This window comes from Morus notabilis, unplaced genomic scaffold (assembly GCF_000414095.1).
Source record: "Morus notabilis unplaced genomic scaffold, ASM41409v2 Scaffold1564, whole genome shotgun sequence".
NCBI lineage: Eukaryota > Viridiplantae > Streptophyta > Magnoliopsida > Rosales > Moraceae > Morus > Morus notabilis.
Genome location: NW_010362183.1, coordinates 267171 through 285813, shown reverse-complemented (window position 1 = coordinate 285813; position 18643 = coordinate 267171). Strand labels below are relative to the sequence as shown.

At 35.0% G+C, this 18643-nt stretch overlaps 3 protein-coding genes across 3 annotated transcripts; 2 read left to right on the top strand and 1 right to left on the bottom strand.

Annotated features, from left to right (window-relative positions):
- Positions 1 to 254: 254 nt before the first annotated feature.
- LOC21394869 (receptor like protein 42) lies at positions 255 to 854 on the top strand. The gene has a single exon (XM_010101246.1). The coding sequence runs from the start codon at positions 255 to 257 to the stop codon at positions 852 to 854; it is 600 nt and encodes a 199-aa protein (XP_010099548.1).
- A 3542-nt stretch (positions 855 to 4396) lies between these two features.
- LOC21394868 (serine/threonine-protein kinase TIO) lies at positions 4397 to 6063 on the top strand. Its single transcript, XM_010101245.2, has 5 exons — positions 4397 to 4614; positions 4763 to 4906; positions 5124 to 5204; positions 5378 to 5566; positions 5872 to 6063. The coding sequence occupies exons 1-5, from the start codon at positions 4420 to 4422 to the stop codon at positions 6061 to 6063; spliced, it is 801 nt and encodes a 266-aa protein (XP_010099547.1). The 5' UTR covers positions 4397 to 4419.
- Positions 6064 to 7890: 1827 nt separating this feature from the next.
- Positions 7891 to 10524, bottom strand: LOC21394867 (receptor-like protein Cf-9). The gene has a single exon (XM_010101244.1). It carries the CDS (start codon positions 10522 to 10524, stop codon positions 7891 to 7893), a length of 2634 nt encoding a protein of 877 aa, XP_010099546.1.
- Positions 10525 to 18643: the final 8119 nt, after the last annotated feature.

Here is an 18643-nt window from a genome sequence, read left to right as displayed (position 1 = left end):
CTCATTTAACCTCATATCAAAAATAAAAAAAAATAAAAAATAAAAAATAAAAAATAAAAAAAATAAAATTGATTTTTTGTTTCAATATTCTCCTCCTAGTTTTCTTTCGTGTTGTTGCTGTCTTCAATGCTGCTTTTTGTTTCAATAAAGATTTTGATGCTAGAAATTCGTTATATTTGGGTACGAGTGTCAATCTCACATTGTATCGATACATTTATACAAACTCAATTACCATAACAAACAAGGGCAATGATATGGAGTATAATAAGGTACTAGAAGTTTTCGCAGTCATTGATTTTTCAAGCAACAGATTTGAAGGAGACATTGCAGAGTGTATTGGAAACCTACGAGGGCTACAAGCGCTAAATCTTTCCGACAACATGCTTATTGGTAGCATCCCTCCATCCTTGTCCAACATGACGCAGCTCGAGTCCTTTGATCTTTCTCGAAACAAGCTATCAGGAAAAATCCCTCAACAACTGGTGCAACTCACATTTCTTGAATTCTTCGACGTCTCTTCTAACCGTCTCCAAGGAGGTATACCACAAGGGAGCCAATTTTCTACATTCGATAGTACCTCGTACGAGGGAAATTTAGGATTGTGGGGCTATCCTTTGCAAAGCTTGAATACTCCTAGAGCCCCATCTTCAGTGCCTGAAGATTTCGATGAAGATGGTCAAGATTCAGGGACTTGGTTTGAAGTTTATTGGGTTACAATAGTGCCAGGATTTGTTGGCGGGTTGATATTCGGGGTGGCGATGGAGCAGTTTCTTGCAGTGGACAAGCGTGAATGGTTCCTCAAGGCTTTAGATTTTGTGGCTGCGATCAAAGCTAAGGGGAGAAAAAGGCATTAACCTGAGACGCACAACCTGAGGTCAATACCATGATAGTGTGTTTTTTTTTTTTTTCTTTTCTTTGTTGATATTGCCTAATAAAAATACGATGCTATTTTTTATTTTTATATATACGGTTTTTGTTTCCTTGGTCGTTGTAATGTATTAAATCTCATTGTAAGTCAGTTTAAGTTTTCTTTACCACAGAATGCACGCAAAGTCCAGAAGTGTTGAATATAGAAGATTTCAATATCGGTAGAAAGTAAATTAGAGCTATTACTAAAGTAGATCACCTGAAACTTCTAATATTTGACTTTTTGTGATTACGGTTGGCTTAATTGTTTTGCTATCAATGCATTTAATGTAATATTGACATGGATTTTGAATTAAGAATTTCCCTCGGCTTTTCATTTTTAAAACAAATATCGTGGCTGAAGGTCGTTTGTTTGAGGAGAGGACTAGATTGTTTTGCTTTTTTTGTTTTGTTGTCTGCTATATCATAAGAGACTGATTCTACATTTGCTTGCTGGGTGGAGGAGTATTTTGCGTTTTGTTTGTTGTTGGCGATGCTCCAAGGTTTTTGCTGTGTTGAATTCAAAAGGGTTTGCTTCGTTACTTTTTCCTTTTTTTTTTTTTCAATTTTTCCTATCTTATTTTTTTTAATAATTTTGTTGGATTTTAGTTCATTACGTTTGTGTGATTGTTATGTTTTTGTTTTTTTTTTTTTGTTTTATTCCTCACGGTTCATTATGTTATTATAATTAGAATGATTAATTTCTAAAATAATGAATTGAGATTTATGTTATCGGAGTCTGACAAGAAACTATATGTTGTCACTGATCAAGAATGAGTTTTTATAATGCAATCAGCAAGAAGAAAGTTGAAATCAACAATAAAACTAAAAACATTCCCACGATGAGAGAGAGATAGAATTGACCGGAACGACGATAATCGGCGACAGCGACAGCGACAATTGACGGCGGCGAAAGCGGGAATCGGAGTCTGTGATGCCGAGAATCAGCGGCTAGAGAGAGAAGGGGCAAGAGAGGAAGAAGGGGGGAGGAATTTCTGAAGAAGATGGCGCGCATTTCTGAAAATTTTAGGGGAAGAAGGGGATTTCTGAAAATTTTAGGGGAAGAAGGGCGATGGATGTAGGCGATGGGTCTAAGCGAGGTTGTGTGGCTGCGTTTTGAAAATTTAGGGTGGGTGAGTTTTGAAATTTTAGGGTGGGTTAGCTAGGTTAAAATGATTTTCCCACAAAAATTTTGTGCTTTTTTTGTTACCAAAAAAAATGTTTTTGTTCTTTTGGTAGAAAAAAACTTCTTTTTGTTACCACAATATGAAATTGGTAGCATAATTATATTTTCTGCTACCAAAATTTGGTATCAAAAAATTATATTTTTTGTTACTAAACATTATTTTGGTAGCCAAAAACATATTTTTTGCTACTAAAATTTAATTTGATAGTAGAAAGAAATATATTAAAAAATTAAAAAAAAAAAAACATTTTTTGATGACAAATATTATTTTAGACTCATTATTCTAGTAACATTATAACAAATGATATAGTTTTGAAATGAAATATAGTATTCCATGTTAAAAAGTAATCAAATAGTAAGATTATATATTACTCTATATGGAACATATACTTAATTAACAATATCATATATATATATATATATATATGAACATGTCTCTTGTTACACCTACACAAAATAATTAAATTATCAAATAATTGTTATACAAAATATGCTAGGATGATTGTTAAAACTTAATACAGGACATATTTATGGAAAACAAAAAAAACAAAAAAAAACAATACATGCACAAAATGTAAGTTTTAAAGTGTTTATATGATTTGCTACCAAACACAACTTTTGGTAGCAAAAAACGTCTTTTTGTCACCAAAATAAGAATTTGGTAGCAGAATCATGTTTTTTGCTACCAAAATTTGGTACCAGAAACTTATGTTTTTCATTACCAAACATTGTTTTGGTAGTTGAAAGCATATTTTTGGCTACCAAATATGAATTTGGTACCAGAAAGACGTATATGAAACATTACAAAATAACTTTTTAATGTCAAAAATTATTTAAGAATCATTGTTCAAATAACATTATAACAAAAAATGTAGTTTTGAAATTGAAATACATTATTCAAAGTTAAAAATCAATCAAATAACGATATTATATACTACTCTATGTGGAACATATACTTAATTAACAAGATCACATATGCGTACACATGAACATGTCTCTTGTTACACCTACACAAAATAACTAAATTATCAAATAATGGTTATACAAAATATACTGTGATGATTGTTAAAACTTAATATAGGACATATTCATAGAAAATTGAAAAAAAAAAAAAAAAGCAATACAAGCACAAAATATAAATATTAATGTTTTTATATGATTTGCTACCAAACACAACTTTTGGTAGCAAAAAACACCTTTTTGTCACCAAAATAAGAATTTGGTAGCATAATCATGTTTTCTGCTACCCAAATTTGGTAGCAAAAAATTATGTTTTTTGGTAGCAAAAACTTGATTTTTTTCGCTACCAAATTTTGGTGGCAGATAGTTATATTTTGCTTCCAACTTTTGGTAGCAAATGTTATATGTCTTGCTACCAAAAATAATTCGGTAGCAAATACCTCGGGCGGGAAAAAATTTTGCTTCCTGCCAACTTTTTGTTACCAAAACATGTTTGGTAGCAAAGAAATTTTTGGTGGTAGAATCTTATGTTTTTGTTACCAAATATTATTTTGGTAGCAAAAAGCTATTGGTGGAAACCAAAATTTCATTTCCTATCATGTTATTTGTTACCAAATTATATTTGGTAGCGGATTGTGTTCTTTTTGCTACCAAATTTGGTAACTAAAGCCTTGATACTTTCAGCTACCAAAGTTTAGTAGTAAAAAGTGTGTTTTCTGCTACCAAAAATTTTTTGGTAATAAAAAGTTTGGTCTCTTAGAGTGAATATTTTTGTAGTGATATTAGCTACACCATAATAATGGAAAATGTCAATTATTCAGTATTTTTTTTATATGAATTAGAAGTTCTGTTTTGACAAGGACTATATTAGTAAGTTAATGAAAATGAGCATTTTTTGAAGATTAATGTTTTTGTAAGTATTTACTTTCCATGATCATTCTCATAATGATGCTTATTTTCAATTATTTTTCATTCTCATGTGTAGACCACTAAGAAACTGATGCAAAATCTAGGTGCAAAATGCCTTCTTCTTTGTGGATATCTTTCTATTCCTTCCTTTCATGTTCATATTAGTTTTGGTACGGGTTCTAAGCACTATAACAGGATGATTTTAAAACCCATGTTCATAACAACCTTATCAACCATTCAATAGTTGTACCTTCCTTCCAGTTGGTTTCTTAATTTGTGTCTTCTTTTTAATTCTATTGAGGAAAACTAGAAATATCTAAATCTTTATGTTCAGATTTAGCTTTAAGTGCTGAAGCATGACACATAATAGTAGCAAGAGACCTATACGTTTCTCATTTCATTTCTTTTGAAGTTTCCAGGTGGGAGTGCCTGTAGTTATTCTTCGATGTTTGGAGCATATGGAGTCAAAAGATTTGGGCAGGCCTGTTGCCTTCCTTGCTAAAATGATAAACTATCGCCCTCTTGCAGTTCAACTTGTGAGTAAAGGCCTGTTGGATCCTAATCGGTGGAGAAGGTTGCTTGATTATTCAAGCCCGAAAGAAGTCACACTAGATGCTCTTATGATTATTTCAGATTTAGCTCGAATGGACAAGGTTAGCCTTTTATTTTTATCATTATTATTTTTTGGTTGAAGAACTGTTCTTGTATAAAGGGTCCGTACTCTATTTTCTTTCAACTTCTGGAGTCTTGGAAAATGCAAAAAACTACCAAAATCTTAAATTTGGCTCTTTTGGTGTTCAGGGATTCTATGAATTCATCAACAGGGCTTCTATTTTGGAGCATTTGAAGGAATTTCTTGTCCATGAAGATCCCAACATACGTGCAAAAGCCTGTAATGCTCTAGGCAACATGTGTCGATATAGCTCCTACTTTTATAGTACACTGGTAAGGAATGAAAAGTTGATTATTTTTATTGGACTAAACCATTTAAACGCTTCAAAGATTTGTAAAGATACAAAGACTAGTCCTTATGTGGTGGATATTGGAGATAAAACTCATTCTGTTACAAGCATGCGTAGATTGGTTTTACGCATTTTTCATGTTCTTTACAAGGGTTCTAGATTAATTCCGACCATGAACTCTATTGAATTTCATGCTTCAGGCAAGATGTCAAATCATTGGCCTTCTAATCGACCGATGTTCTGATCCAGATAAACGCACACGAAAATTTGCATGCTTCGCTGTAAGTTCAGTTGCTATGCAAGATCAAAACATTTTGATTTGAATCTCTTAAATTACATTTAAATTGCATGTTGCTATAAGGATCTGTCTTAATGAATTAACAACATTTTTCTTACAAAGGAAAACACAAGGCAATCCAAAGACGAGCCTTCTAATACATGGCTTCTTTTGCAGATTGGAAATGCTGCTTACCATAATGACACATTGTACGGAGAGCTCAGAAGATCTATACCTCAGCTTGGGAATTTGTTGCTTTCAGCGGAAGAAGACAAGACCAAATTAAATGCTGCTGGTGCATTAAGCAATCTTATTCGCAACTCCAACGAGCTTTGTCAAGACATTGTATCCAAAGGAGCCCTGCAGGTTTGTGTAAATGTTGCCTTGCCTTTTCACATATTATATCAAGCAATGCCCAAATACACTCTTATGGGACGTTTGGTTCATGAATTCAAAATCATGATTCATGATTCTGATTTTTAAAATTTAAATTTTTTGTGAGAGAAGAACTAAGAACCATGATTCAGAACCAGAGACGAACCCTTAAAACAAACATTCCATTAGAGGTCGTTAATTTCTCTAGCCGCTTTAATACTTTGTTGCCTACTACATACGTAAGTTATAAATAATCTACAATTCGCTTTTTACTTGGATACTTTTGTAATTTACAGGCTTTACTGAAGTTGGTGGCTGACTGTTCAGCAGTAGCTCTGAATCCAAGTAAGAAAGATGCCTTAAACGAGTCACCTCTTAAGATAGCTCTGTTTTCATTGGTGAAGATGTGTTCGCACACACCATGTAGACAGTTCCTTTGTTCGTCAGAGTTGTTCCCGGTCATTGGCCGGCTTCAGCAATCCCCATAAAAAGAAATTGCCAAATATGCCTCCATCATTGCCAGAAAAAGAAATTGCCAAATTGATCTTACTGGACATTTTGAGCTATTGTCAATGCTCAATTAAAAGGGTGGGTCCAACATATGCATACTATTAATTGGTCAAGATGGATTTTATTTTATTTTATTTTTTGAAAAAAAAAAATCTCTAAACGTTTTTGAAGGGTACTAATTTCAACGCATTTGTCAAGTTGCATGCATGGTTCGACTTGAGTCAGTGATTATTTTTCTTAGTTGCGTATATGTTTTCTTTTTGGGTATTTTATACGTGCGTTTATCGTTTTAAATTATAGGATTTTGTCAACTGTCTCTTAAATTTCTAATTTGACAATTTATCACCGAACTTGTAAAATTATTACATATGCCCCATTTTATTAATTTTGCTCTCTTTTGTCAAATTCAAGGGATTGAAAGCTGGAGCCTAGAGGGTTAAGAGATTTGTGCTACAGTTTGGGTTGTGTCATGTGTTAGGGGGAAATTCTGCTTAATACGAAATTAAGGGCCAATGGCTGCTAGCTCCCGGTTATGATCGCGTCAGTGAGTCGACTCGAGTCGATTCGAGTTGATTTAATGCAAATACAATAATAATGTAAAGAATCAAAAAATAAATGATCACGCAGATTTATAGTAGTTCACCTCGAATGAGAATGCTACGTCCACTATAGGATCTCGAGGTTTGAGCATATTGTGTAAAAATACAATTACAGCCGAGAATGAGAAAGAAAGAGAGAGTTTAGAGAGAGAATACTAAGAATGAGGTCAAAATGAGTGGAATTAGCCTTCCAATTGTTGATCTCTATCCCATTTTTATAGGAGAGGTTCGTTTCCTTTTTCGTTTGAGTATCTCTATATAATTACAGTATATTTTCATATAAATTTAAATTTAATTTTTTAACAATAGTTTTTTTTTTTTTTTTTTTTTTACATATACAATTTAAATTATTACTTAAGTTGTGTAAATAAATACACCGTCAGTTAATAATGAACCACCTAAAATCTGGAAATTGACGTGTTTGGAGGGTTTCCAGTACTTATTTGTGTAGTTGTGGTCAATTATTACGCTTCTTGATCAAAATCGCACAACGGGTTAAGCTTTAGTTATAGCTACATATATTTTGTACAAGCCCTGGACCTAGTGCAAATTAATGAGCATTCACTTCGTCCATGTGTACATTAATTAAAAATATTTTTACAAATATATAAATAAAAAACTTTTGTTCTCAATACTTATGCACATGTTTTTCAATTAACCACTATTTAAGAGAGAGGAATTAAACAAATGTTCATCATCATTCAACTTGGGCATAAGGAAGAAAAAAAATGAATTACGGCCGTATTTAGAATTAATTTCCTTTTTTCACGTTTTTCAAAAAATAAAAAAAATAAAAACGTTTCTAAGAATAAAAGTGTACGAAAATTTTTCATCTAAGAATTACACAGCTTGACAAAAACGAGTTTTTATTATTATTTTTATTTATTTATTTATTACATACACAGTTGGTTATGTATATCCTAGATTCCTAATGGAATCAACAAAAAGGCAAAAACAAAATCTTTATTTAGTTATTTCTCTAAGACGAACATACAAAACTCAAAGTGATAATTTGTTTAATATAATAAAAATTAGATGGGCAAAAATAGGAAACGAAATCTTATACATAATAACTAGAAAGATGCTAAATTTACATGTACAATAGATCAGGACGTTGTAATATTTTTAGGCAACATTGACGAAAGGAAGAAACCTAAATACAATCTATTTATTAGCAGTAAAAACACAAACTTATGGCAGTAAATCTCAAGTCGTACGTCTCAGCTTCTTGCCTTTTCTCCCTTTAGCTTTGGTCAAAACCACAAAATCCACAACCTTGAGAAACCATTCACTCTTGTCCACTGCAAGAAACTGCTCTATGGCCACTCCAACTATCAATCCACCAACAAATCCCGGTAGAATTGTAATCCAATTAGACTTGAACCAAGACTTTGAATCTTCATCATCATCTTCATCAGAACCTGAATCTGAAGGCGGCAGCGCTTTAGGAGTATTGAGACTTTCCAATGGATAACCCCATAATCCTGCATTTCCCTTGTACGAGCTACTGTCAAACGTAGAGAATTGACTCCCTTGCGGTATTGGTCCGCTGAGATGGTTAAAAGATACATTGAATGATGCAAGAAATGTGAGCTGCACCAGTTGCTGAGGGATTTTCCCAGAGAGCTTGTTTACGGAAAGATCCAACGATTCGAGTTGGGTTAAGCTGGAGATTGACGAAGGGATACTACCAGTAAGCATGTTGTTGGAAAGGTTAAGGACTTGGAGTCGTTGTAGTTCCCCCATACACTCTGGGATGTCGCCATGGAATCTGTTGCTCGAAAGATCAATCACTGTGAAAACTTCTTGGACCCTTTCATATTGCATATCCTTGCCTTTGTTTTTAATGGTAACAGAGCAAGGATAAGTATACTCAAAGTACCATGTTCCTGAATATTCGATCGTTATCCTTATGGTAGTAGCCAAATAAGATGAATTGCTAGCGCCAGGAGCCTTCATGGCAATCCATTTCTTGAAGTATTCAGATGGCAGAAAACTTGAAAAATTATTGTAGGACAGATCAATAATGTGTAAACTGGAGAAGTCGTAATCAGAATCAAAATTTCTTGTGATTGCACCATGGAACTTATTAGATCGTAATAGAAGTAGTTTGAGCTTCGGAAGAGTCCCCAACCAAGAAGGGAAGACATCATTGAAACGGTTGCTTTCGAGCTTGAGAACTTGAAGCTCCATGCAATCGGCCAACAGTGATCGTGGTAAACTCCCTTGAAATTGATTATCGCTCAAATCCATCACTTGTAGCCGGCTTCCAAATGGACACATTTGAGAAAATCCTGCACTAGAAAGGTTGTGCTTGATGTTTCTCAAACATTCTGGAAGCACACCGCTCAATTTGTTATGAGACAAGTTAATATATTCAATGGAGCTCAAATTGAAATGTAGTGGCGAAATCTCTCCACTCAATTCATTATGTGAGGCGGCAAAGAGAATAATAGATGGAGGAGGAATTGGTAGTCGTCCAGTAAACTTATTATTTGAAACATCCAATATGCGTAGACTACGAGAAGGGAGGAAATCAATGTCGAAGCTTCCGAAGAAGTTGGAAGTTATGTAAAATACCTCCATGCTTGTGTTCCAGATCCACTTGGGTAATTTGCCATGTATATGATTTTCACTAAGATCCAATAGCTTTAGCCTATCTTGGTATCTTAAGATATCAGGAAAACTTGTTAAATTGCATGATCCCAAAAACAAAACTTCAAATTTGGGATGAGTTGCATTTATGTTTCCTGCAACACTCTTCAAATTTGGGATGAGCACCGACAAGTTGTTATGAGAGAGTCCAAGGTCGGTGAGATTTTTCATGTTAAGAAACGTGTTAAAATCCACTGTCCCACTGAAATCATTCCAACTGAGATCAAGATATTGAAGCTTTGAAAGTTTGCTTAGCGAAGATGGAAATGGGCCAGAAAACCTACAAACACGAAGATCCAACCCTCTTAGAGAATCAAGGTTTCCAATTGAAGAGGGTATATGACCAAAGAAACGAGTACCGTCAAGCCATAATATTCTAAGAGGATTACTGGATCGAAATTCAGGAAGAGAACCTGTAAGGTTGTCGTTTTGTCCCAAGTCGAGAAGTTGTAAGTTTGGAAGTTGAAAGATGTCATTAGGGAATTTACCGGATAGTCTACAAGCCCGCAAAGAAAGGGATGTTAAAGCGGAGAAATTTGCCAAGAGACTAGGAACTGGGGAGGAGATGTCAACATAACTAAGGTCAAGATGTTTTAAGTTACTGAAGTTCCTAACAATGGTACTTATGTCAGGCCGTTTCAATTCCAAGTAATTCTGAGAGAGATCAAGGTATGACAAATTGGAGAGTTGTGAGATTTGTGATGGGATTTGGCCTGCCAAAACAGACATAGAAAGATTGAGATACGTCAACCTTGAAAGATTGCCCAATTGAGAAGGGATCAGAGAGCCATTGAAATCATTAGCGGCAAGGTCAAGGATTTGAAGATGAGAAAGACGAAAAAGACTATTGATGGAGGTGATAGAACCATGAAGGCAACTGCTACTGAGATGAAGAGCTATTACATGAGTGTTGCTCTCGTCACACTCGACGCCGTCCCAAGAGCAACAATCAGCTTTCTCTTTTGGCGACCATGAAGCAACCTTCGGGTAAGCCAAAGGATCACTAGAAGCATCCCGACGTATGACAAAGCTGTTCTTAAATTCCAACAAGGCAGTGCTCTCATCCTTGTGGCAACGTGGCTGCACATACGAGAACAAGCAAGTTAGAATTAGAAGATGAATTAGCAGTGGAGCTGTGGAAAGAAAGGCCATGAAGATATTGGACTTGCAAAAGTGTGACTTCATTGGCGTTGTTTAATTATTCAAAGATGTGGTGTTTTTGATAATTGTAAAGGAGTTTGTGTCATCTGTAACTTAATTGTGTGTAATATATAAGAGAAAAACGCTGCATTGCTGCACATAACGACAGAAGTCATTTATATTAATGGACACTAGTAAACGACTTGTCTTGAATAGTATAATATTTGGTTGAGTGGTCCAATTAATGGATACTATTTGGGTGGTACAAAATTGTGTGTGGCCACTAGTAAACGTCTTGTCTTGAATAGTATAATGAGAAACATGTCTGGTTTGATTTGATTACATACTACTACTACTATACTTTTCTATAAAATATCATTTGCTTCGCATTTTCTTATTTTGATTTGATTTGATTTTAGTGTAATTATTTTCTCATTTTGATTTGATTTGATTTTAGTGTGATTAATGGGGAAAAAACCTGCACTCAACTTTTTAATTAATATTTTGATAAGAATTCCATGTCTTATTAATTTAGCCGAGGACAGTTCGTAGTCTATTTTGTCAAGTTTCAAACTTTTGATTTTATGGGTCGACAGTAGACTAATACTGATCCTATATTAAGGCTAGCTATCTTTTTTTAAAACGTATGACTAATATATATATATATATATGCATGTATATATGTATATATATGTATATATATATATATATGTATTAGCCGTTAAGATACGAAAGAAGGATTGATTTATGCGGCACTGCCATTACTCTTAGAGTAATATCAATGATACCAATTTAAATCTTAATTTGTATGTATCAATTTATGTAGTACGTGAGTTGTCGTCTTTCAAGTGGTTATGCTCATGTTTATGTCATTTATTTTTCTAAAAAAATATTATAGTAAATTTCTCTACGTGTGTAAAATACTTCGTACTCAAAACTTGAGGAAAAAAATAGAGAGATAAAAAAGTAATAATATTTAAGTAATAAGTTAAAATAAGGTTTTGGGTATAAAAAGAAAAATAAAGTGAGTAAGAATTGATAATACTATGATAATAATAAGGGATAATCTTAGAATTAGAGAGGTGTGTAAAAAGTAAATTTAATCCTTTTAAATTTATATTGGTGTGTATTTAGAGAGGTGTGTAAAGAGTGTAAATAGAATGACCTTCATTTAATTGCATTTGTGTTCTTGAAACAGCACCGTAACTTGTTCATATAGCTCACTAACTGATTATTTTGGTTGAAGTATTTTTTAAGGAATCGTAACAAAAAAATTTCTTTAAAAATTCAAAACATTACCGTTAGAACTCCGATTGAGATGTTTTTTCTTTCTACGTGTTCATAGCGACGAACTGAATAAAACTGTTATCCCAAGATTGACTATCCAAGATGCAAATCAATCAAGATAAAGACCAATTGAAAAGGAAATTGTGAAAATTTAAAGAGATTAAGAGAAAAAAAGTGCAAACGCAATTTATAGTGGTTCGACAATGTGCCTGCATCCACTGTAACCAAGAAAATCACCACTTTACCTCTTCCACTATTTTCAATCATCTTTTTAGTGATCACTCCAATAAAAAGACTGTGACTTCTTCAATCCAAGGCTCACCACAATCTCTTATAATTGCCAAACTCTAACTTAGGATATTGGCTATCCTTTACACACTAAATTACAAAGGATTGATAACCTAAGCCTTTCAGCCAAGCCGCACAAGCCTTTCAGCCGAGCCGCACAAGCCGATTAGAGAGAGAAAGAGCCGCGCCGAGCTAGCTGAGCCAGCCAAGTTGCATCAGCTCCGTGGGTCCCACCGCCCAGCTCTCCCACGTTTCCACACCTTTCCTCGCGCGCGTCACCCACACTGTCTGGCCATTAGAGCACATTCCATTCACGCGTGCCCATTAGCGCGTTCCATCTAGTTCTCACGTGGGTCCTACGCCTGCCCAGAGCAGCTTGTGTTTCTCCTCTGCGCGCGACAGCTGTCTCCGCACTGTTCAGCGCCATCACACTCCAACCATTCCATGTGCAACACGACACGTGGCAAATCGATTCCGATCAACCAATCCCATAGCGACACGTGTCCACTGAGTGCTGAGTCTGAATTTCTCCTTCCAAATCAGAGTACCAGATTTCTTCCCCAAATTTCATATATGATATCTCCAAATTTATGTGTAATTTTATTTTGTTTCCCTTTCTTTTATAATTTTCTATTTTTATTGTTTGTTTCCTTATTTGACAGGCAACCTCTAAACACTATAAATAGAGGGGTTAGCCTAAGGTTTTTGTAAGCTTTTAATATTCAGTTTGCTGTCGTCTTGCTATTAGTCTCATATTTTCTCTCTAGAACTTGTGAGAATGTTTTGCAAGCTAGGGTAGAGTTCTCTTGGTGAGGTTAGAGATGAACTTATGTTGAGTGACCCAATTTGGGATTTTGATTTCTTGTGCTATAAAATTCAATATCTGAATGAATTAAATCTCATCTATCTTTCATTTATTTTATAAAATATTGTGTGTCAATTTTTATATAAGTTCAGTCATGCTTTTCTTATGTAATTCTGTCACGCATTGTTTAGTTATTCAAATTATTTTACAAATTGTCTTTTATTGTAATATTGTCAAATTGATATATTGTCAATTTTAGATAACTTGTAATAATAATATTTCTGGAGTCAATATAGAGATTTAACCCTTGTTTGAACAACTTGCTTAGACAAGAAGGAGTGAATAGAAATCTTTTTTCAATTCATTGCTTCTGGCATTTTTATTCATTCCATTTAGTGCAAAGTCATTAACAACAATATCCGCGCATAACAAAATAATGAGGACAAATTACACTTTTCTCTTTTGAACTATTGGCATTGCAACAAAATGCCTCACAAATTCTAAAAATAACAAATTTTCTCATTGAATAATTAATCCGTTAGCACGCGTTTTTCTTTTTCATCATCTCGATTAAATTTTGAACGTTAAGTGATACATAAAAGTTACAGAGGCACTTAATTTTTATTTTATTATGAAATGAAATAATTTCAATGAAATTAACATATACTTGGGAATAATTGGGATCACTGGGTTTATGAAACGAGTACTTCAAAACAAAATTTCTAAAAATAATTATGAAATGTTTTTTTTTTTTTTTTTTTTGTCACTGATATATATTTTTTGAAAGTCGGTCACTGATTGAAATCCAAATTGACCTTACAGGACATTTTGAGCTATTGTCAATGCTTAATTAAAAGGATGGGTCCAACATATGCGTACTATTAATTCGTCAAGATGGATTTTATTTTTTGAAAAAAAAAATCTGGAAATGTTTTTGAAGGGTTAATTTCAACGCATTTGTCAAGTTGCATGCATGGTTCGACTTGAGTCAATGATTACTTTTCTTAGTTGCGTATATGTTTTCTTTTTGGGTATTTTATATGTACGTTTATCCTTTTAAATTATAGGATTTTGTCAACTGTCTCTTAAATTTCTAATTTGACCATTTATCACCGAACTTGTAAAATTATTACATATGCCCCATTTTATTAATTTTGCTCTTTTTTGTCAAACTCAAGGGATTGAAAGCTGGAGCCTAGAGGGTTAAGAGATTTGTGCTACAGTTTGGGTTGTGTCATGTGTTAGGGGGAAATTCTGCTTAATACAAAATTAAGGGCCAATGGCCGCTAGCTCCCGGTTATGATCGCGTCGGTGAGTCGACTCGAGTCGATTCGAGTTGATTTTACGCAAAGACAATAATGTAAAGAACCAAAAAATAAATGGACACGCAGATTTATAGCGGTTCACCTCGAATGAGAATGCTACGTTCACCATAGGGTCTCGAGGTTTGAGCATATTGTGTAAAAATACAAATACAACCGAGAATGAGAAAGAAAGAGAGAAAAAGAGAGAATTTAGAGAGATAATACTAAGAATGAGGTCAGAATGAGAGGAATTAGCCATCCAATTCGTGATCTATATCCCACTTTTATAGGAGAGGGTTCGTTTCCTTTTTCGTTTGAGTTGAGTTTTCTTTTTCTTGTTTCCTTATTTGGTTTGAGGTTACTTTCCTCTTCTTTATTGATTGGATTCATATCCTTAATATCAGATCTGGTTGGATTGGACTTTGTAGCCTCTAAGAAACTTTCTTTCATGATTTATTCGTGGTGGTCTCCATGGGTCTAATGTCGTCGCCTTCTTCAGTCATCTCGAGTCGACCATGCCTCCAGTTGATTTCGGCCGACTTTCCTTCTGAAATTTTGTCCACATGTAGGGCTATGATCTTGGTGTTGATTTTTACCTTAACATCATGTTCGAATTTTTCGTGGAATGTGCTTCTCATTTAATAGAATTACCATCAAAGTGACAAATGAACATGATATCAAAATCCTTTAAGTTTAGGGGGGGCGTGCAAAATACTTTTGTTTTTGTTAATAGAAACCAGTCCAAACTTGCTCTGCGGCTTGAGCTGGGTGCAAGGATGAAAATATCGGTACTCCAGTTTTATAGAAATATCAGAAAAAATATCGATAGATGGAAATATCAGAAAAATTTATGCAAATAACAGAATTTTACATTAGAACATATTTCTAATACTTTCTAATAGCATCAATATTAAAAAGATACATAAATAAACAAGTTTTACATAAAAGAAAAAACTTCATACATATTACATTTCTTAATACTGAAAGGAAGTTCTACGAGACTCAAATGTGATCGGAATCCAATCTTAATTCAAACAATATTGGTATTATGACATGATATTTGAATAATGTTGAACATAGTTATGAACATGCCACATGAATGTTTGTTGATCTCTTCACACTGTATTTTTATGAATTAGAAACTGTGAATTCTCCTAATTGTTTGCCGGAGATAGTGGTCCTATATTCGGACAAAGATAATTAAAAATTTCATATCTATCATAGTTTCAAAAATTTTGATTAATGAATGTTAGGAGTCTCTTCAACTCCAAGTCCCGTAATTATCCCTATTAAGAGGTTTTGAGACAAAAATGACACCTGGATTATCAAAAGCGTGCAAGTAGTAAGGATCCGAAGGATTAACATCCTCTGGTTCCTTTGATGATTCAGTCCTCATGAATTGTCAGAAGAAAAAAAAAAGAAGAATCAATGAAAGAAAGAGACGCCCAAAGATCGACACTTTGATACCATATAAAATAATAAAGAAAATAATGGTAGAAAATAAACACAATAATTTAACGTGTGGTTCGACAATGTACCTACATTCACGGAAAAGAGAAAAGGGAAAATGCACTAAATGATAGCATAAACAAATGGCTCCATAAAAATAGAGATCACAACCACCAATTCGGGTAGAGGTGTCAAATGGGCCGGGCCATCCATGGACGGCCCGGCCCAGCCCGTAATAGTGCATGATTCGGCACGGCCCGGTTCGTTACTGTTACGGGCCGGGCCGGCACGGCACGTGTAATGGACTAAGGCTGGGCCTCAACTTCTCTGCCCGCGGCCCAAGCACGACCCAAGCACGTGGAGGCCCGCGGCCCGGCCCTTATTCGGCCCGGCCCAAGCCCGCGAAAACGGCCCACGAAAAGCCCATTTCATTTGGTCCAGTTGGCCCTTCGCGGTCCCAACGTTCGGCACGTGACGGGCCTCCCGTTTGGCCCGTCACGTGCCTCCCGTTTGGCACGTGATGGGCCAAACGAGAGGCCCGTCACGTGCCGCACGTTGGGCCCGCGAAGGGCCCAACGGGAAAAAACTGAATTTTAACCCAAAAATCCCCTATAAATACCCCTTAATTCCACCATAAATCCCACACAACAATTCACTCTCATTCTATCTCTCAACTTCTCTCTTTGATTTTGATTCTAAGCTTTTTTCTCGCGTTCATTCATTTTCTAGCTCTTTCATTTATAAAGTTCAATCAAGTTCTATCAATTTCCAGAAAATGGCCTCACCAAATTTCTTTGATTTCACTGCTCTTCCTGAGCTTCGTGAGGAGATATTTTTTGAGGAAGAAATGATGCCTTCCAACCCCACCCCCACTGAACTAGAAAATGCTCCGGTGGATAATGCTTTAGTATACAACGAGGAAGCTGGAGAACGCAGCAGAGGAAAAAGACCGCGAACTTCTTTGACATGGCAGCATTTCACCGAAGAGCCCCGACCAAATCCAAAAACAGGTGAGATGGAAATTCGTGCGGTATGTAAATATTGTAAAAAGCACTTTTCTAGTAAAGAGGGTAGGGGTACTGGTCATCTAGATAGACATTAGAAAATATGTCTACCATTGCACCAAGGTGGGAGTGTGGACTCCCGCCAACAAACACTATCACTCACATCACATGGGTTACAAAATTTTACATACGATGCACAACGTGCTCGTGAGGCACTAGCTAAATTTTAGCTAGTGCCGAATTGCCTCTTTCTTTTGCAGATGATGCCTCCTTCGAAGAATTCATCCAGACAGCCTTTTACCCACAATTTAAACGGGTAAGTAGAAACACAACTCGTTCTGATTGCATGAAAGTTTTTTATGCAATGAGACAATCTCTTGTTGATAATTTTAGGACTTTTAATGCTACTGTGTCTTGCACTTCTGATCTGTGGGAGGGGTGTAATAAAACTGGATATTTATGTGGCAGAGCGCACTACGTTGATGACGATTGGGTTTTACAAAAAAGAATAATTGGTTTTCGTTTATGTCCATATCCTCATAACGCAACAGCTATTTTCAGTATAATAATGGAAATTTTTGGGTTTTATGGGATAAAAGATAAAGTTTTAACAATTACTTTTGATAATGCATCAACTAATACAGCTGCAATTAATCTGTTTAAACGTAGTTTGAAACCGGCATTTGGAGGGGAAATTTTTCATCAACGGTGTGCATGTCACATAATTAATTTAGTAGTTCAGGCAGGAATTGAACATATCTCTGCTAATCTTACAAATATTAGAGAATCATTATCCTTCATATCTAGTTCTGGAGCTCGGCTCCAAGAATTTAAACAATATTGCAGGAATAGCCAGATGCGCCTAAGAAAGTTTCCAACTACCGTGAGACATAGGTGGAATTCAACATATTTAATGTTGAAGGCAGCACTCCTATATTCACAGCTTATCACGACATACGTAAACAGTAAGAACGATCAAATTTTAATTTTCGATCCTGATTGGCAGATTGCTGAGTATTTTTTTTAAATTTTTAGAAGTTTTTTACAATGCTACTGAATTACTTTCTGGAGTTTATTATCCTACTGTACATTTAGCTTTACATCAACTATTTAATATTTCAGAAACATTTTCTTATTATAAGGCTACACAACTTTTTGGAAATAGAGTTAACTTAATGGAAAGTAAATTTAAAAGTTATTGGTTAGGTTGTCCTATGTTATATGCATTGGCAACCATTTTAGATCCTAGGTGCGGAGTAGATGGAACTGAATCATTGATGACTGCTACCGCAGAGAATTTAAAAATAGATATGCAACTAAGTATTACTGACGCTAAGAAAATGTTAGAAAAAGTTTTTAGTTTGTATGAAGCAAAATATAGCACGGGTCAAAAAGAACAAGTAACTTCGTCGTCAACTACCAGTTCGGGGCCTAAAGGATCGTCGTGGAGTTTCTTGAAGAAGAAAGAGAAAACGGCAGGATCGTCCTCAACACAAGCGTCTACGGAACTAGTCAAATATTTTGAAGCAAATTTTGTAATCGATGACGACAAACTAGACATCTTACAGTGGTGGAAGAGCAAAACAGATCATTTTCCAACATTGTCCATAATAGCTCGTGACATTCTGACAACTCCAGTGTCAACGGTAGCATCGGAGAAAGCTTTTAGCGTAAGCAACCGAATTCTTGACGAGAAGAGAAGCAGAATGCATCCAGATATCTTGGAGGGACTAATGTGCGTTAAAGACTGGGAAGATGCCAAAAGACGAAAAAAATAATACACAGATGATTCGATGCAAGAATATTTTTCTAACTTAGAAATAACATAATCTTCTAGAAGCACTTAGGTTTGTAATTTACAATTCCTAGCTACTGCACTCTTTTTTCCTTCACTAAGGTTTTGTCCCGATCTCCCCACAGGTTTTACTTAGCACGATTTTTAACGAGGTAGTCATTTACGTGTACTCCTATTACGTCAATTCAATAAAATCACATCTTTTGGGACATTTGATATTTTTTTTAATTAA